Genomic DNA, 23,010 nt, shown 5'->3' with positions numbered 1-23,010 from the left:
ACTTTATGGTGCAGAGATACCTATAAGTATTAATGTATGAAAAATATGGTCTTATTATGATGCACTATAACTTTTTAATAATTTGTAAAGAAGTTGTCTCTGACACCATTTCCTCATGGGAATTTCCCTCTAAAAATAGTGCCAATTCCAGCTTCTCAAATTCCATTCCTGTCCACTATACCTAAATACGACTTGTCCTGCTGCTCTTGTCCCTTCGGTCAATCAATAAGATACAACAATACCATGCCTCTAGGAAACAAAATACTAGTTCTTAGTTAAAACACTTTATGTATAACAATGCCTGTTTGTTTTTTCACATGTACAAGACCAGTATAAAACATGTGCTCTATTAGTTTCAAACAATGCTTTTCTTCCCATTCTTTTTGCTCTTGAATCTGCAGGCAACGGCCTTCTTGCGCTTCTCTCTAACTTGTCGCATGTGTTCCCGCTCATCAATGTCCTTCTGGAATTTCTTTCTTAGTTTTTCTTTCTCTCTTTCTTCCTTGTGGATCTTGTCTTCCATCATTGTCTTCAACCGTTTCATAAACATGTCCATCTGTAAATGTTGGAATAGACGATCGAGTCAATAAAATTATGAAGCCTACATGATACTGACATATATATAATATTCCAATAGTCTACCTTCCTGGTTTTACCAATGTAATTTGTTAATTAACAGTCTCATTAGACCTAATAGATAAAAACAATCAGTGACTCATTTCTAACATCCAAGTCTGACCTGCAGTGAAAGATGTTCTCTTATGGAATCTATGATAATGAATTTTAGTTTTACTTGAAATAAGATACCTGGGCTAGACATGAAAATCACTATACAGAAGAGTACCACTGCACACTTACCTGCATTTCCTTGGGATCTTTCACAACTAAGACCCTTTGCTCCTGGACACTCTTAGGCGTGATCTTTGGCTTCTCACTGTATGGCAAGGCTTTCTGGAGTTCTCTGGGGACTTTCAGGGGAAGCGGCACATACTCACGCCGCTGAGTGATTGGCTGGGAAGGAGAGATTGCCAAATTAATATTTATGCTGAATTAATCTATTGGTATGGTTTGCTGCATTGTGCAGAGTGCAGTAATGAGTAAGTTTTCACCGTCTTTCATTTTGCGTAGTAATGGGCTGGGAAAAGAATAATATTTGTATTAAACTGCTTTACAGATATGTCTTGTTCAATAATGGAGAATAAAGCGATGAGTATATTTTCATACTCTTCACAATATCTGGTCAACATTCAATACTCATTCTCATAAATTACAATAATAAAAAAGTCCTTACTGTGTACAATGAATCGGGATTTGCAAGATTCTTAATGCCCTTGCTCTTCTTCACTTGGGCAAGGGTCTTCATGCCCTGCCAAGCTGCCTTCTCACTGGGTGGGAGCAGCAGTGTGCGGACCGGGAAACAGTGTGTTGCCATCTCCAGGGGGACCCATGTCTTCAGGATAATCACATCTGCAAAATTCAAACAAATAAAAAAAAAAAAGGCCACCTAGCAATGCTCCTGTAAAAGCAACCAAATGGAGTGGCCAGAAGAGATGTCAATTTCGGAAGGAGGAAATACAGACAAAGGAAGGCTGCCCCACTAAAACAATTGCAATTACAAATACATTTGCCACAATATTTGGAAACACTACAGGGGTATATTCTATTCTAACAATATGGATTAGAACACAAATACATACATGATACAAGCATGCTTACCACTCATTTTTATTGCATCTTCAAAAGTAGCACGGAAATGCCCTTTGTTTCCACTGAATTTCTTGATGATTCCCCGAATACCTGACTGGGTTTCAATTTTTGCTCCTTCAAACTTGGCAATTTCAGTATCTGAATGAAACATGTCCTGTAAATAGAGATGTGATTAGCAGATAAAACTACTTAAATAAATAAACATATCTCTTCCTTTTCAATTAAAACTTTATGAATGCAAAACATGCCAGAAAACACAAGCTGGGGAGTGTTCAACAATCTGCATGCACCCTTGTGATGCCTTAAGTAAAACCACAACAGAAATACCTTGATGAAAGCTGTCTTCTTCAAAATTTTGTCAGGAGTGCCCATCAACTTGAGCTTCTTGACTATCTTGCTGCTCTGGTCTGTTTCTAGGACAACACCATTTGCGGCAATACGGAATTCAGGCTGTATAGGAAGAAAATATAAATATGGAATGATATTAGTTCATCAGACTTCAATTTTTCAGTGTTACCATCAGCAAGTAAGAATGAAAAATAATCTATATTGATTCATCCATCTCACTTTCCCTATATTTTTGAACATATTTATTCCTCTATCACACTTTCTCTGTATCTCTGAACATAATGAGCAGCCTTCCCAACCATTTGTTTTGTATCATACGTATATCTGACGCCCTGTTCTCTCATGGGGAACTTCTCCCTCATTCATCACAAATTCAAAATGCTGCTTCTGTATCTCTTTTCTTCCTTTTTGCATTTGGCCCATGGTACATAAGCGTAAGTGGCCAAGCATAAAAATAAAAAATCAAAGGTGGTTAAGGATACAGGGTTCCTGACAGTACGGCAGGATGAAAATATGCAAGGTTCTTACCACTCTGTCTGTGATGTTCTGGAGGGCAACAAATCCTGTATTAACCACAGTAACTGGTCCCCAGCACATTGCTTCCACATGCATGTATTTGCGGGCATATTTGAGGGATCGCATTCTGAAGTTGTCCTCCCTCTTGGCATAATACATAAGGGTTTGGAAGCGACGCCATCCGAGTGAAAGAATCAATGGATCTCTGTTCTTGAGAATCTTGGGATACCAACGATGTACCTTAATCCTTACCTGACAAAGGGAAAATAGATTTAAAAACTATTTTGTACTGTGATATATGTAGCAAATACTCTATCAACTACTACTGAAATATATATATTTGTCAAATACTAATATTCATAAAGTGATACTCAAGAATTGTGGGGGTTCATACTCGGATAAATCCCATGTTGCTCTCATTCTCCAACAGTCCTCCCACAATGACTGGGTAAGTGGCGTTGAAGTTGGTGATGAACTCACACGGGAAGTCACTGAACTCCATGCGTACATACATGCCTGGCCGGAAGCCTTCATACTGGACCCTTGTTTCATCATCCAGGCCCTCAAATTCAGCTCGGTTTAACTGTTAAGAAAAAGATCATGCACATTTCTTATTACCATTATTATTAAATACACTGCAATAGGTACAGCCTGGAAGACCTGGAAGAGTACAAATACTTGTTACAAAGTCTGTAGCTCTGACATACCCATGACAGAGAAATAAGAATGAGGGTAATGAAGTGGTAAATAAATTATTATTAGAAATAATATCAGGTAATTTTCCTCTCATCCTTAGTTTTGTTATCACTGCAAGGTGGTCAGAACCATTAAACATTTCTTTCACAACCTTTACATCTAATGAATCCACAGTTACATAATCTCTCAAGCTCCTCTCATTTATTCTTGCCCAAGTATACCTGTGAATCAGCTGAAAGATGTTAGACAGGAACTAAACCTTCGAAGAACAAGCATCCAGTCTGACCATCATAAAACCAATATGACTGAAACAGTAGTTTCTCCATTTACCTCACTTGTTTACTGATATTTGACATGGAAAAAAAAAAAAAAAAACAAACTGTTATGCTATTATGCTTACCTGTGCTTGTTGACTCATTTCTGTTTTCAGTGAGTCAAAGTGATCACCATTACCCTTTTCATCATACTCTGCATCAAACATTTCTTTGAGTCGTCGCTTCTTTTCAATTAATTTTTCTTTTGCACTTTTTTCCTTATCTTCAACCTTAGGGACTGTATCTGAAATATACACCAAAAGGTTACACAACTTTGATTCCAAACCAAGTTATGGGTTTCATACTGATACACACTGGCATCTTGTTAATAGAGAGCAGAAAGTCAATTTGCCCATTCTTTGCTCAAAAAACTTTTAACCATCTTCCTCATTTGAGAACCACAAGTGTCAGTAGTTTCCCAAACAATAAATTTCTGATTAAAATGTCTAAATAAAGAAAACAAAAACTAGAAAATTAGTGTCGCAGGCAAGTGTTTTATAGTGGTGCCATCTTGCTTAGCTCATGATGCCCTGAATCTTTACTTGGTCCTCTTAAGAGCTTCGCTAGAGTCCACATTGATAGGTAATCATTGGAACAGCATGTGGGTTGTCTTAGGCCACGCTGCAATGACTGAAAGTTGTCAGCTTTTAGCAGCAGGCGGTACTTGAACCCCGGTCTTCCAGGACTCCGCACCCGCATGCTGACCACTCAGCCACCGCCTCCCCAGACAGAATTTGGTATTTATTTCTTTTATCACCACTTCCTATTTTAATTTTTTATCTCATTCATACAATTTTTAAAGTTCATATTAGTGTTTTGAGGTCTCATTCATTGTGCAAATTAATAATAGCCATAACATGACCAATGTCCAATGTGACAAAATGTGGAAACACAGGGAGTCAGGGGCTGTAAAGAGGTTATGTATATGTTCACTTGTCTTTCAGGAACACTAAGGGGGATGAGGGGAGTGAGGCCCGCTGTAGGTACGAGTGTGAACTCTCCTATTGAATCTTGGTAGTAGCGAGCCATGAGTTTTGACTGCCACATCACCACGGGCTACTTCACCACCCATGGCTGGGTGGGTTAGGACACACATTTCATGGCTATTTTCAAACCTATTTTGATCTCTAAAATCTTTACTGTGATTTTCTGGAAGGATTGACGGTTAGAAGACATACATGACAACAGAGAAGCAGATGGTGAAGAAGGAAGAGAGATATTGGTGCATTAATCCTTACCCAATTGTCATGGTCATATTATGGTTGTCATTCATTTGTACAACAAATGAGGACACCAAACATTACAATGAACTAAATAAAAATTATTTAAAGGAACAAACTATGCCAAAAATAGGAAGCAGCTGTAAATGGAAATATTTACCTCTATCACCACATACATACATACATGGATCATCCACATCTTTCTCTGATATTTCCAGTTGAAGCTGCTGTCATTTTTCTTTGTGCAATTTCAGTCTTGCTACTAAACCCTGTAACTTAAGTTTGCACTGTTTGTACTCAGCTGTCCATCCTTTCCCAGATTGAGGTTATATTTTCAAAATACTGCCACACAGGATCACTTTTTGGACCAGGTTCATTGTCTTGTGGTCAAAGACATCTCTATTGTTTATGAGTCAAGCTATTACTCAGTGATTAAGAGCTAAACTACTACACACTGACACAGTCAGGATGTGTCCAAAACATGACATGATCAGGTTAGACTGTTAGAGACTAGAGAGAGTCGTGGTGCAATGTTGGCCAGTGGCAGGCTGGCTGCAGCGGGTCAGTCCTGGGACTGGCTCAAACATGGAGCCAGGCAAGATATATGATGGAATATGACGCAAGAATACTCCAACATGTATTTCAAGCTAATGTAGAGAATATAGGGGTGTACATTCATTTAATTATATTCATTAATAACAATAAATATAACAATCCAATTTAAATTTAAAAAAATCTGATTTAAATAAAAATGAGTTTTATTACAAAAAAAAAATCAAAAGCCCTGCCACCAACACAGTACTTTGGTTTCACAAGCTGCACTAAACTTGACTGTCCACTGAACATAATCTCCATTAGCAAATAAATGTCAAAGAGTGATTCTATTTACACATACAACTATCTAAGAATAAAATGCATCTGTTAATACAATAATATATATATTTAATTAGCACCAGTATCTAATTATACATTATAAATTATGCTGCTACTCACCTTCATCTACTTCATCCATATTTTCTTCTTTTGAATCTGTACTGAACTTTTTTCCAGATTCAAGGTCTTCAAAGTCCCCATAAAGATCACCCTCATCGTCCATTTTGAGAAGAGTTTGAGCATTTTCACTTTCCTTCCATTCTCCAGTTACAAAACAGTCTTTGATAGAGTTGTGCATCTGATAAAAAAAGAAGTCTTTCTCTCTCTTTTCCACACACACATGCATTTTGATCTATATTGGAACATTCATTGGTGGTTTGTTCTCCACATAAAGAAAAAATACTATAACAAGGTACTATTCACACAACTGATCTCTTATGGCATAATCATTTTCCCATAGTTTTATCTCTCCACTACATAGCACAAAAAGTACATTTAGAACTAAAAAGGTATCATTTCATATTTAACTTTACCTCATCCTTGGTCCAATCTCTGGTAACTAGAGGGATGAATCGACTGGTGTCCATTTCATTAATATCAGCCTGTGTTAACTGCTTGGCAGGTCTTGTTTTTGTCACTTTTCGGAAGAGTCCACCAACCTCACCATCCTCTCCTTCATCCGAACTCTCTCCATCTTCTTGAACTGATATAGCAAAAGTAAGACAAATTATACCAGGGCAAAATATAGGTAAAAAAAAAAAAAAAAAAAAAAAAAGTGCTGAAACACACACATACACTTAAACTGACAAGAGGGATGAACAATCAATTTAAGATCTTAGAAACAAACTTGCAGTACTCAATTAGTCAATTTTTCTATATATCAAAATTGGATTCCTGCAGTTAAAACAATCTCTTTTGTCACCCATCTTACTTTAAACCAACCTCTCATTATGTCCATATATATTATGATATGATACAAGTGCTGTTTAAAATACTGATTACTTACCATTTGAATATATGAATCTTCTTAGAAATGACACTGTACTTTGACCTTTGTAAAAATCTGACATGGCTTGCTTCAACATCTCACTCCGGTATTGTATCTTGTCCTCATCACTCTCGCTGTCATCTACGTCAGAGTCATTTTGTGGTTTGGATTTGGAGGATTCTTTGCCATGGAATTCTGAACCCTCCCTGCATTCTGTGTCACCAAGTTGCTCATCTTCACTGTCATCATCATCATCATCATCATCAGCTGTTGCTTTTGTCTTTGATTGGTGAACGGTTGATGGTTTGATTTTTTCTAGCAACCCTTGGAGCTTGGCTGTTACCGAGCTGTTGTTATTGTTTCTTAGTTCTAATTTCTTTCTGATTGGCACTGAGGATTCAGCTAAGTCGCCAGGAAGGGATTTCACTGCACCGTCTTGACCAGCATCTTTCCCTTGAATTTCCTGCAGATCTGCATCCAAATCATAGTCCTCAGAATCACTGCCATCACTATTTCTTGTGCCCTGAAAACAAAAACAAAAGTACAAATTCAGAATCACACCAACTATCATGGCATTGTTGCTAGAAAAATATTGGGAAAGTTCAGTTACCTCTCCTTTATGGTGCATTTTTTGTCCACCTTTCAACTTACCTTAGATTTCTTCCTTGGAGGTTCCATTCCATGATCATCCTCTTCCTCAGCCTCATTTTCATCACTTTCATTGTCATCAGAGTCCATATCATCATCACTATCCTCCTCCTCCTCCTCTTCCTCCTCCTCCAGGGTGTCAGAGAAAATAGCTCTTCTTCGAACTCTTCCAGTCCCATCCACCACAGTTTCAAATGAAGGATATCTTGATTCTTCCCTTGAATAAGATGAAAGCAGTCATTTATTACAAAGTCATGTAATACTTTGCTGTGTTTGAGAACATGTAAACTACCACTTCAGTTTAACAAGAGAGGGTTTGAATATATCCTAATTATGATAATAATAGTGAAAAAATTTTTTTTACTTACTCATTTGCTTCTTTATGATTGCCTCCTTCACTAAGATCATCATTTCCAATTAGTTTAGAGTTAGGAAAAAGTTGTATCTGACTCTGGGCTTGTTTTTCATCTGTTGTCTTCTGCAAGTCTAGCAGTGGTTGGAACACATCATCCTCATCCTCACTCTCAGCGACTACCTTCTAAAAAAGATTAAAAAGTTAAACTGCATGTACTTACCTACCATAGTTTGTATTTACCTAGTTGTGATATGCAGAAAGTGAGTTACATTTGTGGTGTTCCATCTCCAAAGCTCAGCTTCCCTCCCTCCTTCCCATGGATAATGTGTGTTTGTATGTACCTGAAATCACCCCTAGCCAACTAGTCCCATCACCTCCACCCACCCCTTGCCCATCCTCTACCAAGAGAGCTTTATATATGGATTAATTATGCTGTATATTACTGTCATGGGATTATTTATTGATCAATTTTTTTTCCATCAGAGACGGGTAAAATAACCTCACTCACTCAGCGATGACTGCAGGAAGGGACAGGGCTTATGGACAAGCTGGCTGGTGGTGACTATAGTTTTAGTAATACAGGACATAAACTATCCTTATGACATTATCATCATAGTTAATATATATGTATACATAAATATATTATACTTACTTGTCCTTTTTTTCCATGATGTGAGCCTCCAAGATCAATGTACACTGCATCTTTGTCATACACCACCCCGCCCACACCAGACAGAGGTGCATAGGTCAGTCTTTCCTTGGCGTTCAAGGCTCTCTTCTTCAAGTGGTCTGGCAGTGGGCAAGGGTCAGGCAAAAAGCTGATGTCCTTTATCTTGTAGTCTCCACAGCCTGAAAATATATGAATGTCAATCTATCTATCTTTCTCAGAATGGAGGAATGTTGTGAAGAAATAAGTAAAGATAATAATACCATGGATTTTGAAAAGTATCTCATAACAAGAAATCCATATTGTTTTCAGTATATAATACATTTAAATGTGCTGGGCAATAGTTTGCAGAAATACGCTAAAAAATTATCAAAGAAACCGCACGAAAAATGTACCAAATTTCCATGTATCCTTCTTTCGGCCATTCAAGCAAGCATAGAGAGAGGTCTTAACAGGAAGGAAAATGAGAGACAAAAGACAATCAAATGTTCCAAAAAATCAATTCCCATCACTTTACACTGCAAAAACATTATAAATGATGAATTTTAATTCTTAAAACAAGGAAAACATGAGTATGAACAACAACATTCCAGATGGAGCACATTACCTGGGATGTGAACTGGCTGTGCCTGGTGGAAGGGGATGCCCCGCACGTAGCCATACAGGACGACATTCCTGTCACACTTGGGGTTTATCCTAATGGTTTCAGGGTTTGTGATGTCCTCATACCGGTCAACTGAAAGATTGGATTATTATTGATCCTGTTATGCATAGAAAACATACCAGTAATAAACAGAATATGAAACAAATGGTGAGGGCTCAGTGGGCACAAACCTCACTGAAAATTAATACAACAAATTATTACAGAAAAGGGCACTGTCAGCCCACTTACATGAAGACCTCTAAATATAATTCCAAGAATGGCTTTGTGACTGTGGGAGGTAAGGGTTTCAGAGGTGGATAATTTAAAATTACCATACTTACCAATGACAAAAGGGTGAGTCGTGCGCCATACAAGTGGCCGAAACTTCATGACAGATATAAACCGGCCAAGGTTCTTGATCTCATTCTTTAAATACTCCTCATGGATCAGCCCTGAAAACAGTTAGGTATTATATTACATCTTATATTCAACTAATATAACATCATTTCATTTAAGTTAAACAAACACATAATGTCTACTTCAAATGAGAATATAATCTTACCTGAGAGGTAGAAAAGTTTTGCTCCAGGATAAAGTTCCACCTGAAATCTGTGTTTGAGAGCTTTTTTCCTCTTTTTAAGTGACTTGTTGTCTTTGAGCATATCCAAGTGATTCAGTACCTGAAATATCAATTAGAAGTTATACAAGTACATCCTCATTCTTCTCCTAATGACTATGGTGAGTATGATGAAGAGAAAAGATCTAAATTTGACAAAAAAATTCAAAGAATCAATGAGAGGAGAGAACTGCACCCCATAAAACCAACAGCCAACTTTAAGGCTGCCACATGTCAATGATGTTAGTACAAATCAAGGATATTACATGAATGATAATAATAGCCAATTATACAACAGTGTTAAACTTACTCCCATAACTCGAGGAGTTCCATGAGCTCGGCAGATTTCAAGAAACTCAAAAGTCTCCATTTCAATTCCAAAGGTGGCATCAATGAGCATCAGGACAATGTCAGCAACTTTAGCAATATCAATCATACAATTGATATCATTATTCACTTCTATGAATGTCAACCTCCTCTTCTTACCTGAAAACAAATAGTCATGTAAAATGACTGACAGCAGAAATGGTGAAATATGGTGGAGATGTAGTTATGGGGTGGATACTGTAAATGTGTAATCTAGTGTAGAAGTACTAGAGTGAGATGGAAAAAAATAGAGTCTTTCATTCTGCTGCAGTACAAAGGAGGAGGAGGAAGGGATGACAATTGCCAGGGGAGTGGAAAGTCGAGAGGATGAATGGATGAAGCATGATAGTCTGAGATGGTCCGGATATGTGATAAGAATGGATGAGGATAACTTTGTGAAGAGAAACTATGAGAACAAAATTGAAGGACTGACAGTGTGGAGTTTAAGTATTGAAACAATGAAAATTGGAGACCCACTATTGCGGCCATCCCTTTTGGGGGAAAGTTACCTGAAGGGCAAAGTGTCATAGATAGAATAGACACAAGGTGTGTGTGTGTGTGTGTGTGTGTGTGTGTGTGTGTGTGTGTGTGTGTGTGTGTGTGTGTGTGTGTGTGTGAGAGAGATATATATATAGATATATATATATATATATATAAATATATAAATATAGAGTTAGAGATATATATATATAGATATATATATATATATATATATATATATATATATATATATATATATATATATATATCTATATATATATATATATACATATATATATATATATATATAGATATATATATATATATATATATATATATATATATATATATATATATATATATATATATATATATATATATATATATATATATATATATATATATATATATTGACTTTGACGTCTTCAAATACAACTAAAGTTCAACTTTGCCAAAGAAAAAGAAAAGCAATTATCAAACATCTTACCTGCAACAACTGTGACAGGTCCATTGATTTCAGAAAACCTCTGATTGGTATAATTCTTTATCAAGCATCGCAGAAGTGTGGACTTGCCAACTTTGGGTCCACCAACCACGGCCACAATGACAGGGGGAGGCTCTACGGGAGTCCGGTCAACAACAGGGATGTGATGCTTTTTGGACTTGATGTCTTGAGACCTGCAAATTATTTTGAAACATAAATTGCTGAAGAACCACAACAAATATTTCATCACTGTAAATATGTTTATTTACATATCTAAAAAGTTATCAAATGACTGGAACCCCACATACTTTTCAGTGAATGAACAAAGTGTTGGAACATCACTTTTAGCCATTACTAATTCACTGAAGGACAAAGTCTTTCCCAATGTCCTCCACCTCTTTCTGATGTTAGTATGATCCATCCTGCTCTGGCAAATGCACTAATTTCATCTCTTCACCTAAATGAATGACGTCATAAATGGCAGATGAAATTCAACAAAGAAAAATGGCATGTAATAAAATTTTAGAAGTGTAAAAAGGCCTTACTGGAACTATAAACTAGGGAGCAACAATATGCAAGTACCTGACAAGGAGAAAGATTTAGGAGTAAATATCAATAACAGACTAGGACAAGAAGACCATATAAATGACAAAGTAAGGAACATAACTTGTTGGGGAGTATGAGAGTAGCCTTTACATACATTGAAGAAGAAATGGTGAATAAGATAATGGTACCAAAATATAGTAATAATAGAAGATAATAGTAAAGAAAAGAATAATATTGTGAACTTGACTTAATCCTGTAACAACACAATCAGATAAGAACACAAACTTTACCTTGCAAATTTTCTTTGAGCTTTGACAGCGGACTGGAAGGCAAAGGCTTTAGGATTACGCTGCTGAGCTGTCAAGTCCTGAACATGTTTGTTTTTGGTGGCCTTTTTCTCCGCTTTACGCCCAGCATGGCGCTTGCTGTGTCCTTTCTTTTTGTCAAAATCTTCTGAGTCACCCATTGTTCAAGTGTACTGGAAATGAAACATGAATATATATATATATATATATATATATATATATATATATATATATATATATATATATATATATATATATATATATATATATATATATATATATATATATATATATATATATATATATATATATATATATATATATATATATATATATATATATATATATATATATATATATATATATATATATATATATATATATATATATATATATATATATATATATAAAATGCTGCTAAATAGTAATCTTCACCGTAAAACTGTTATCTATCACCTCTAAGAATGGTAATAGGTTTATATAAAGGAAACATTGCTTACGTGGTGCAGTATAGCTACAAATCCCGGTAAAATTCCAGAAATAAGCCCACCAACCTCCAGTGACAACAATCAATAATGCACTGTGAAATGTATCACATACTTAGCGTCAATAATTACTGAACAAGTGCTTTCCGACGGCAAAGCAATATGGCAGTGTTGTATGGGCACAAGTGCTTCACATGGAATAAAGACTTACCAATAAGACTTATCAATAAAATCCACGAGATTTACCTATGATCTACATAGATCCTGCCCGTCTCCATATTCATCTGTATTTTGTGTTTGTCATATTTGTTCTTGAATGATGTTGTAGATGTAGCATTAACTTTTGTTTTCTGGGAGTGAGTTCCATGTATTTACAACCGAACTGTGTGTGAAAGTGTGTTATGTTTGTGTTTTGTTTGTTGCATTTGTTTGTATATTTGTTTGGAGTGTCCACTTTGTGTTGTGTTTGTGGTTTGGAAGTGTGTGTGTTTCAATGTTTTCAATGTCACTAATTATTTTGAAGAATTCTATCAAGTCCCCTCTCTCTCTCCTATCTTCCAGCTTGGGAATGTTAAGTCTTCTCAGCAGCTCTTCATAGGGGTGGTTCTTAAGTGATGGAATAATCTTGGTGGCTCTTCTTTGGACTTTTTTATTCTATTGATGTTCACTCTACCTTCGGGGCTCCACACTTGCACTGCATATTCTAGGTGGGGACGTATGTATTTTCTGTACAAACTGGCAAAACCTTCCTAAGTCCAGTGCCTGAAAGTACGTTTGAGGCCTAACATGATATTTGCTTTTGATATTATATTTTCAATGTGGTGTAAATTTTAGATTTTCTGTGAACAGAACACCCAGATCCTTTTCTTCTGCTACTTGTTTGATGTAAATGCCTTCCATATTGTAAGGGTGTCTATCATTTTGGTGGCCAATATGCATCACTTTACATTTGGGGATGTTAAATCTCAGCAGCCATGTTTTGGACCATTCCATCAGTTTGTTGATGTCTGCTTGTATGATGTTCTTTTCTGCAATTGTGCTGCTTTTGCCATATAACTGTGTTGTCTGCAAAGAGTTTGCATTGAGAAGTAATGTTGATGGGGAGGTCATTTATGTAAATTAGGAGGAGCAAGGGTCCCAGTACATAGCCCTGGGGAACTCCGCTGGTTACCCCGGCTGGATCAGACTAGGCTCCATTCACCCTCACCTTCTGGACTCTGTTTACGAGGAAGTCTTCAGTCCAGATGAGCACGTGTCCCTTTACACCAGTTTGATAGAGCTTGTGGATGAGTTTCTTGCGTGGCACGGTGTCAAAAGCTTTTTCAAAATCAAAATAGATTACATCAAATGGGTGGTTGTTGTCATGCATGTCTAACCAGTCAGTGATTGCCGTTAATAAAGTTGAAAGGCAGGATCTTGCTTCTCTAAACCAGTGTTTCTTAAAGTGTGGTCCGCGGACCCCCAGGGGTCCGTGGAATGTTCCAAGGGGTCCGCAGGATAATTTTTAATATCGATTTCAGTCAAATTTTCGGCCAAAACGTCATAAATTCCTATTTTTGTAGCACCAAATCCTGATGGCTTTTTACAGTGGCTAAGTCACATTGGGATGGAAATTATGTTAAGCAAAATATAAACATTTATTTTGAAGATAAGCCAGTAATAAATAATTCAGTTGTAATTTCAGTATATTATGACCTGCAAACACTTTCAAACTCAAGAGGAAAATTATAATAATAAAGGGTCCGCTACATGAGTAATTTTAATAAAAGGGGTCCGCTGCACAAAAAAGTTTAAGAAACACTGCTCTAAACCCATGTTGATTATCACATAGGGTTTGTTTTTCTTCATAATTGGTTGTTATCAATGTGTCTCTGTCTATTTCTTCTAAAATCTTGCATAAAATAATTGTGAGGCTTATAGGTCTGTAATTTTTTGCTTGGCTCTTAGATCCCTTTTTGTGTATTGGGGACACTATGGCTTCTTTTCATAACTTAGGTACAGTGGCTGTTTGTATGGATTTATTGTACAGTATGGTGAGTGGGCAGCAAAGCTCTTCTGATAGTTCTTTCAGCAGTTTTGAGTGGAGGTTGTCTGGTCCTGGAGTTTTGCATTCGTTTTGGGTTTTTAACTTTGCTTTAACTGTATCTCCACCTATGTGGATTATGTCTACGTTAATCGTGTGTCCATCAACTACGCTGGTGGTGATTGGTTGTGGTGTGTCTACTCCATACAGGAGGGGGGGCAGATTCATTTAGTAGAAGTTCCATTTGGTCATCCTCCTTTGTGAACACAGACTTGAAAAAGGTGTTCAATTCATTTGCTGTGTCCAGGTTGTCCGAAGTGAGTTCGTTGTTGCTTTTTACTAGCCTTTCATCATGTTCTTTGATCCATTTATTACATTTCTCCTCTTCAAAAGTTTTTGCTCATAATCTTTTCGCACTTTTCTGAGTGTCTTGGTGCAGGCGTCTCTGTCTGATGTAGTCTTGGTGGGTTCGTCCACATTTGGTCGCAAGGTATCTAACATTTCCAGGCAAAATGTTTCTTCCTGACCGCTCTCTCGGCAAGGTTGTTGAACCAAGGCTGTTGGTCTTTCTCATTTTCCACTTGCTTCCTTTTAGGTATAAACTCTTCTATTCCTTCTTGTAAGATTTCCTGAATGGTGTAAGCAATTACATCAGTGTTAAAGTATTGTAAATGTGTATCCAACTTTATCTCCTTCAGTTTCTCTTTGAAGGCCAAATAGTTTCCTTAGAAGTAATCTAAGTTTTTCCTTTCAGTGTTCATTTTTGTCTTGCATGGGTAAACATAGTCAAAAGAGACAACACAGTGGTCACTTTTTCCTAAGGGGCTCAAATAATTAATGTTTTCGATGGATTGTAGATCACTGGTCAGAACGAGGTCTAGAGTGCTTGGTCTGTGGTTGCCTCTTACACAGGTGGGTTCGTTGATGTGTTGTGTTAGGAGGGCATCACTCATGGCATCAAGGAACTTTTGTTCAAGAGAGTTTTCTGGTGTAGGAGTAGTTTGTGTCCCAGTCCATATTAAGCAAACTGAAGTCTCCGGTGATTAGGGTTCCGTTTCTTTGATTTCCAGCCTTTTCCAGAATTTGGTAAAGTGTCCCTCGCAGTGAGACGGACGTACTTCTGGAATAATACCGTGGTTAGTGTGTCTAGCTATGAATCCAAGGACCGGGGTTCGATTCCCAGCCTGGACAGTTGGTGTACAGGCCACTCAGCTGTTCAGTCTCCCTTGCGGTGTGGTTGAAAGATGGGTACCTAAGGAAACCCTGCGTCCCGGGGTTATGGGGTTCTCACTTACTCACCTCAAGAGCTAATGGCACGGAGATGAGCACCGAGGCTACGCGCAGCTATAGCGTGTGCCCCCAAAATTTTTACCTTAAGGAAGCAGCACCTACATCAAGCAGCAGCGGCCTCCACAACGCACGTGTTTACATCAGCGCTCCCAGATGTGCGATAAACTCTTTGAGAATACGATAATTAGACCAGCTATAGGAACGTAGAGTTGTTTCAAACTCAGAAAAGAAAATATAAAATCAATAACTTCAGTAATTATAACTGTATATCTTGAATGGAATTATTCCCCACCTTCAGTGGTCCGGTGCAACACGACTGACTCCTTTAAAAACAAGCACGACCGACACTTCAACTTAAAATTTACTAAAGTAGAAATGCAAAGTTTTGGAGCCATTTGATTTATGTAAAATCACTTACTTTTAAGGAAAGATCATCTTAGTCTGGACCATAGGGTCTGTGTGGTCTGCATTAATATGTAAATTTATGTATATTGGCAAATAGAATGAGGTGAGTACGACAATTTGGCAACGCACGTGTTTACATCTTGCCTTATGATCTTGGTCTTGGCTAAGCGATTTGTCGTCTACTGCTGCTGGAGTGATACACTGCCTTCTAAAATCACCGGCAAGGAAGGATAAACACACGTTTCACTCTTTCCGCATCACCATCAAAGCCTCTTTGGCCAAGCTTCACATTCAAGGCCAACACCAGAAGATCAACTGAGCAGTGACTCGTTCAGCCCTGCCATCTCCTGCCAAATCCTCAAGCACACAACAACCTCACCCAAGTCTAGCAAGCACGGCAGGATCCCCACTCCCAATCCTAGAGGCATACCATCATATAGTAGCAAACTGAACCTTTGGGGCTCAGGAGGGTGTGGTTCCATGGCCTGCACACCTCCACCCCTGTGACAACCTACGGTATGCTAAGTGTCTTTTTATCCCAATGAGTGTTGTTGTTTTTTAACCCCAATGAACATGAAACATCTATTTACTCCAATGATCCCTGATTGCAAACTGTACCCAAATGTTCAGTGAGGTGAAAAGACAAAGAGTATATGGGGTACAAATATTCACAACACACAAGAGCTAGATAGTTTAAGCAAAAACTATTCATGATTTTAAAACTAAACTAGGTAAACTGAAATTTAGAGATTGGATCCCACATGTGTAGCTTGCTTCCTAAATATCTCGGCCAAATAGATACATACATGATAGATACACAAAACGTTCTTTGCAGCAGTGCTGCAGGACCACCATGATATGATGCTTCCTAATTCTTCGCTGATCCATGGTCAACCATCCCAGGCTTTCATTTGAAGAGAACAGGAAGTGGAGATGAAATTAGAATCTCCTGAGTGATAAGAAGTAATGTAAATCATCAAGGACACCAACATGACTGATGCTACACAAAAAGAGCCTGAAAAGTTCAAATATCAAGGTAAGTATGCAGAGAAGAACCGACAGGTCTTATAAAGAGGACAAAAAAATCATTGTAATAGGGAAGAAGGCAATCTTTTGAAAAATTATATTTATAATTTCTTTCAATATAAAAGCTTCATGATTTTCAAAACATGTTTTCATTGTATATATTTTAATATTTATCAACTGACTACTGCACATTTGTCCCCAGCTGCAGCATTCCTGACAGGGGTTGCTGGAGTCTCAATGCTGGGTGGATTTGGCATGACACTTGGTATGGCCAAAAAGAAGGATCCCAACATGTTCAACAAGGGCATCATGGGAGCCCGGGAGCTGCATGAGGCAGGAGGTGCCCTTGCCCTCAGAGCTCTGGGCTGGGGTTCACTGTATGCTGTTGCAGGCTTTTCAGTGTTTTGTTTCTCAATCTGGAAACTCTCTGGTGCTAAAGATGTAAGTGATCATCCTGAAAGTTGTTTAGCTGTGTAGTATGTAGTATCCTGACACATTTAACATATCATCATCATCATCATCACTCATCATTTCATCGACGCCTGCTCCTAGTAGCTCCCACCAGGGGATGGCCACGGCAGAAGAGCTTCCAACTTTCTCTAAGTATGTCATTTGCAATTCATATCTTCACCTGCCATGTGATATGTTTACACCTGATTAATTCATATTAAAAAGTAAATGTTCATAATCATAAAAAAAAAAAATTAGTAACTGGCTCTAGTTGTAAGGAGGAATTACGTAAGTAATAAGTGAGCAAGCTTCGGTTGCAGTATGGGTAATGTACCAGAAAGTTAAAAGGAAGTTCCATTGATGAAATATTGTCACCCTTGCCAGCAGTTTAGTCTCATGAACGTTCTGGTAATTTTTGGAGAGTATTAGAATCTACTGAGTAACTGTGTAATATAATAATTATGAAAGTTACCTCAGTAAAAGGTAAGTGCCAGAGGACTGGTAATAAAATACCAATTTATAGAAGCCATCAAAAGGATCTGGGTTACAGGCTAATCTCTTATCAGCATTATCTTTAAGCTTTATATATAATTCATTAAGAAATTGGTCATGGAAAATGAAAGTAGAGTAGACTAGGGTTTTGGCAGGAATATGTCATCAAAATATTTGGAGAACAAAAAAAAGGGGCTTTTCTTTTACTGAACCTGCTTCTGGTTGGGTTAGCTAATGCCACTGGTAATAATAATTTAACGTGTTAATTTCTTTCATTTATACTTGATTTACTAAAGTAAGTAAAGTAATACACCTGAAAGAAATTCATCATTCTGAATGAATATTGGTAAAATAACAATGAATTTTCAGTTTATAATTTCCTATTTCAGCTGAAAGATTTCCGAATGAAGGCCGGAAGTGTTCTTCCCAGGATTCCAAAGAATGATCCTCCTCAGTCCAGGACAGAGTTTAGTGGTCTGACAGACCTCTTGCAGTACATTATTACAGAAGATGAGAGGAAGAAACAAGGACTAAAGGAAACACCTGAGGCAGCAGACAAACAGCAATGATATCTAATCCATCAAGGAATTGTACATAAGGGTGTTGTGTGTTAATGTTCATAATGACAGTGTGCATGATACAGGATGCACAGTATTAATGGATTGTTTATTATAAAGGATATGCACAAAGAAAATATGAAAAAGCAATAAAGTTGATTAAAGACATTGACAAGGAGGCTCAGAGTTGAGATATTAAGTTAAGAATTTATACAAAAGAATAGTTTGGCCTGCTGTAAGGAATAAATGCATCCCCAGATAGGAATTATTAAATTTCTTTCTTTGGAATGTGTAATCAGAGGCAGTGGACTATCAGGCACTAGTGACAGACTTATTGGGAAGAGAGGGGCAAGTAAGTGTATTGAGATATTTAAAGAAATTTGGGTATGTCTGGTTCATATACTGTACAATATATGGATAATTTATCATAGGTTAATGAGTAGTGAGGAACAGACAAAAAGATTTGTGAAAAAGAAAAGTGAAAAGTGTTGTGAATGGGACCTATAAACATCAGTGTATGTATGTATTGCAAGGTAAAGAGAACACAGGTAAGATAGTTTTTGCACAGATTAATTTCTCGTACTTTGAGAAGTGACTGCCCCATGATGCACTTTATTGTGCTGTACCAAAAAAGCTTCTGGGGGGTTGCCATACAGCTTGCCAATTTACATGTATGTGTCTCCTGCAACAACATATATTGTCTACAACTCTCCCTCTTATATTGCGTGTGTATGTGTAGTGCAGCTGACTCTCCTGATGGGCGAGCCTCCCATAACTCACTCTGCGAGTGGGGGTACCTCTTTGGCCAACTGGTTAAGGAGTGACTCTCCCATCTTTCTGGTCGCGGGTTCGATCCCCGGCGCCGGCAAAACCTTTCCATGTATGAATTAATTTCTCATGTGTTTCGTCACACGCAGAGGTCGTGTGGGAGCCAGGGGCGGATACATGGGGGGGGGCAAATCTCTGTCCCCCCAGAAAATCCCGAGTGTATGCAGATAGTGGGTACAGAACTGACTCTCTTATGATGTGCTGCAACTATAATACGGAATATGTCATCGGCTGTAGGCATATGCAGGCGCGGATACAGGGGGGGGAGCCAGATGGCCCGGGGCTCCCCCTCCCCCCCCAAAAAAATACTAGGATAACTAAATATTTGAGATACCCATGAATTTAGAAAACAAAATATATTTAAGATACCCTATACCTCTATAGGTTCCTTGGGCTTTGCTATGCGGAGGTGGACGGGATGCACAGGGAAGATTTTTTTTTTTTTTTTTTTTTTTTTTCGGTGTCTGAAGTAATTTTTCACTCCTGCAGGGCCAGGGTACAACGGGCACGTGCTCAGGGCCCCGCGCTCTTATGGGCCCCGCACTCATCTAACAATCGGACGACTCCCCCCCCCCCCCCACACACACACACACACACACACACATTTGCTAAAATGTCCACTTTCTGAGTCAAACGAAAACCTTTCTGTTGCATTTCTGGAGAACTCAGGATTTTCTTTGTTTATTTTAAGTATTTAAGATACGGAATCGTATATTGAATTTATAGAGCAAGATTTAAAGGCCTAGGAAAAAGTCTTTGTGATCTCATTCCTCACATGCAACTTGACACCGCTGGGCTCCTCATCACCATACGTGATCCCCGCTTTCTCGTTGGACTGGTTGTAGTGGAGTGTATATTGGTGCAGGGCCGAGAGAATACAGGGTCCGCGCAAGGAGCCACCAAAACTCCACCGGGCCGCGCAGGTCGTGACGTCACAGGGTGCGTGCAGGGAAGAGTCCGAGGTGGCTGCCGCGGCCAGTCTGGGTTCAACCGTGGCGGGGTGTGCGGCTGTGCGCCACTGTCATGCCAAAGCATGACAGTAAGACAGCAAAGAAAAACAAAAGGAAGATCCTGATTGGTCAGGATGAAAAGTTATGAGGACATAAGAATACTGATGAATTGTCTGTGAACTGTAATAGTATGCACTGATGTTGCTCCTAACATATTATTATGCCTTTTCCGAAGTATGCACCAGTGTTTTGTTACTTTTGATAGTGGTATCATTAAATGTGACCCCTAGTCCCCTACCACTTTCATATCCTTTGTGCAGTGAGAATGTCAACTGACAGCATATTCTCATAATATATACTGTAAAAAAGTATCAAGGTCATCAATAAGAATTTTATTACTTACAATATTAGTGTGGTATTATGCTGCAGGCGAGAGAGAGAGAGAGAGAGAGAGAGAGAAGCCATAGAGAGGGGAGGGGTGGGCAAAGAGCCACCCGCAAAAAATAAGCCTCAAAGTCGTCAGCAAGAACTGGATTACATACAATATTAGTGTGGTATTATGCTGCAGGTGAGAGAGAGAGAGATACCAGCCTGAGGGAGGGGAAGGGGGTGGGGGAGAGAGCCACCCGCAATACATAAGCCTCAAAGTCAGTCAGAATTGGATTACATACAATATTAGTGTGGTAATATGCTGCAGGTGAGAGAGAGAAGCCTGAGAGAGGGGTAGGGGGTAGGGGAGAGAGCAACCCGCACCCTGTGGGCCGCAGGTGAGAGAGAGAGAGAGAGAAGCCTGAGAGAGGGGGAGGGGGTAGGGGAGAGAGCAACCCGCACTCTGTGACGTCACAGCTCTAGCCCCGCCCTCATCGGCTTAAGGTGCGCGTGCGTGGACCCTGTATTCTCTCGGCCCTGTATTGGTGCATACTCTCGAGCCGAGCCGAACTCTTCAGAGAAAAGATGGCGACCTCTGGTGTCAGCCTATGCCACGATTCGTGGCATCGAGACCATTTTTGCCACGTTCAGAGCAGACACGGAGAATTATTTTCACGACGTGTTTATGAAAGGGGAAGAGTTTTTGGTCGAGGTGGGGTCATCGCATGACACCATCTCTGTGCCACGACTCTGTGGACGACAGACCCAGCGATCAAATGTTCCGGGCGAGAATGCTGAGGAGTACCTACTACCGCCGGGCGGTGCACATTCCGTTCGTGGACCACGTCTTGGCTGAGTTGAAGAGTCGGTTCGTCGACGACACAGTGCCTGTCGCACTTCAGCTCAAGCAACTTCTCAAAGGCCCCGGAACGGATTTTCCGGCTGTGGTTCAAGCGGCGCGAAGCTCTACGAGCTCGACATCGAATACCTGACACTCGTGAAGGCGGAAGCGGAGCGCTGGGCATTATCTGTTCCGGTCTTCCAAACTATCAAAGAAGCCCAGGCACACGCCAGCACCAGCATGTTCCCCAATCTCGCCATTCTCTTGAAAATTCTGTTGACGCTTCCAGTCTCCAACGCGGAACCCGAGAGGTCTTTCTTAGCATTGAAAAGGCTGAAAACGTATCTGAGAAGTACCGTCGGCCAAGAGCGCCTGAACGGACTTGCCCTCCTCTGTGTCCACTATGATATCCCCATTTTAGTCGAGAGAGTGATAAGCAAATTCAGCGAAAAAAAAACGCCGACTATTTGCTTAGTGAGGCACTTGTTGAATACTTGGGAACTTGTAAATATATTTCTTTAGATCAGCCAATCTTTGCAAATGTGTTACCTCAATCCCATGTAAAAGAATCCCTATAAGAACTCCATTTTATCTTCATCTGTGTCTAATTTTATATATTAACTTTTTTGTTGAGGTTAAGTTTGTAATTTATATATGACCTGTATTATGATCACCCTTGCTGCTTACATATCGAAATAAACGTTTAGTTTTCTTCGAATGCTCGTATGGTGATAATTTCTACCTGTTCAGATCTGCCTTTTCACTGGTCGGATGTACAATTTGAATTGTTTCTTGTTATTGCTTGCCAGCTTAAATATTGATTGCACTTCATATATATATATGTATATATATATATATATATATATATATATATATATATATATATATATATATATATATATATATATATATATATATATATATATATATATATATATATATATATATATATATATATATATATATATATATATATATATATATATATATATATATATATATATATATATATATATATATATATATATATATATATATATATATATATATATATATATATATATATATACAAGAAAAAAATATTTGTCACATATATATACGTATACGTTGATTGCTCGGGAGCTGCGGATTTTAAGCGAAGAACCGCCATCACTATCCATTGGTCTTCACTGTTTTGAGGCTGTCGCTAACTTATGAAATTTTACCATCGGGCCCCCCCAAATTGATTTTCTAGATCCGCCCCTGGCTAAACGCAACACATCCGCTCAGCACCACGACCACGTACTCACGCACCACTATACTTAATTCATCATCTCCCCTTCCCTCCACTTCACAACTAATAGGGCCTTGCAGCCAAGCCACCTCAATAGCATAAAAAAAATATAAATGTATGAATGAAAACTAGGCTTTTTTTTTTATCAAACTAACATAGCTACTATATAGTGGAGGAATAATACAGTATTCTTCCTCCTACATCATTCTATCAGTTCTCTTTTTCCTTTCTTACTAACTCATTCATATG

The 23,010-nt window shown here is 38.4% G+C and overlaps 1 protein-coding gene and 1 long non-coding RNA gene across 4 annotated transcripts; one reads left to right on the top strand and one right to left on the bottom strand.

Annotated features, from left to right (window-relative positions):
- Window positions 1-268: 268 nt before the first annotated feature.
- On the bottom strand, window positions 269-15,729 carry LOC127004049 (ribosome biogenesis protein BMS1 homolog). 3 transcript variants are annotated; one of them, XM_050871327.1, is made up of 21 exons: window positions 15,653-15,729; window positions 11,758-11,945; window positions 10,925-11,115; window positions 9,902-10,077; window positions 9,538-9,655; window positions 9,317-9,427; window positions 8,940-9,068; window positions 8,318-8,514; window positions 7,679-7,848; window positions 7,314-7,527; window positions 6,681-7,185; window positions 6,208-6,377; window positions 5,795-5,972; window positions 3,668-3,825; window positions 2,966-3,154; window positions 2,584-2,823; window positions 2,035-2,157; window positions 1,717-1,861; window positions 1,292-1,467; window positions 859-1,011; window positions 269-556 (listed from the first exon to the last, which is right to left on the bottom strand). In XM_050871327.1, exons 2-21 carry the CDS (start codon window positions 11,931-11,933, stop codon window positions 356-358), a joined length of 3,720 nt encoding a protein of 1,239 aa, XP_050727284.1. In that variant the 5' UTR covers window positions 11,934-11,945; window positions 15,653-15,729; the 3' UTR covers window positions 269-355. The 3 variants fall into 3 exon arrangements, with proteins under 3 accessions (XP_050727284.1, XP_050727283.1, XP_050727285.1); XM_050871326.1 differs by having other exon boundaries at window positions 15,580-15,714; XM_050871328.1 differs by having other exon boundaries at window positions 15,673-15,693.
- Window positions 15,730-16,117: 388 nt separating this feature from the next.
- LOC127004048 (uncharacterized) lies at window positions 16,118-18,759 on the top strand. The gene is made up of 4 exons (XR_007757596.1): window positions 16,118-16,491; window positions 16,811-17,011; window positions 17,204-17,442; window positions 18,333-18,759. It is a non-coding gene; the product is annotated as an uncharacterized LOC127004048 (long non-coding RNA).
- The last annotated feature ends 4,251 nt before the right edge of the window (window positions 18,760-23,010 follow it).

Source organism: Eriocheir sinensis, chromosome 27, assembly GCF_024679095.1.
Source record: "Eriocheir sinensis breed Jianghai 21 chromosome 27, ASM2467909v1, whole genome shotgun sequence".
NCBI lineage: Eukaryota > Metazoa > Arthropoda > Malacostraca > Decapoda > Varunidae > Eriocheir > Eriocheir sinensis.
This window is presented reverse-complemented; position numbering and strand designations above follow the sequence as displayed.

Excerpts from the sequence above, each read along its gene's own strand:
- LOC127004049 (XM_050871327.1), bottom strand. The coding sequence starts at position 11,933 with ATGGGTGACTCAGAAGATTTTGACAAAAAGAAAGGACACAGCAAGCGC. Across the intron at positions 9,428-9,537 it reads AAAACTTTTCTACCTCTCAG|GGCTGATCCATGAGGAGTAT; the intron begins GTAAGATTATAT and ends AACTGTTTTCAG. Across the intron at positions 3,155-3,667 it reads AAATGAGTCAACAAGCACAG|TTAAACCGAGCTGAATTTGA; the intron begins GTAAGCATAATA and ends TTTTCTTAACAG.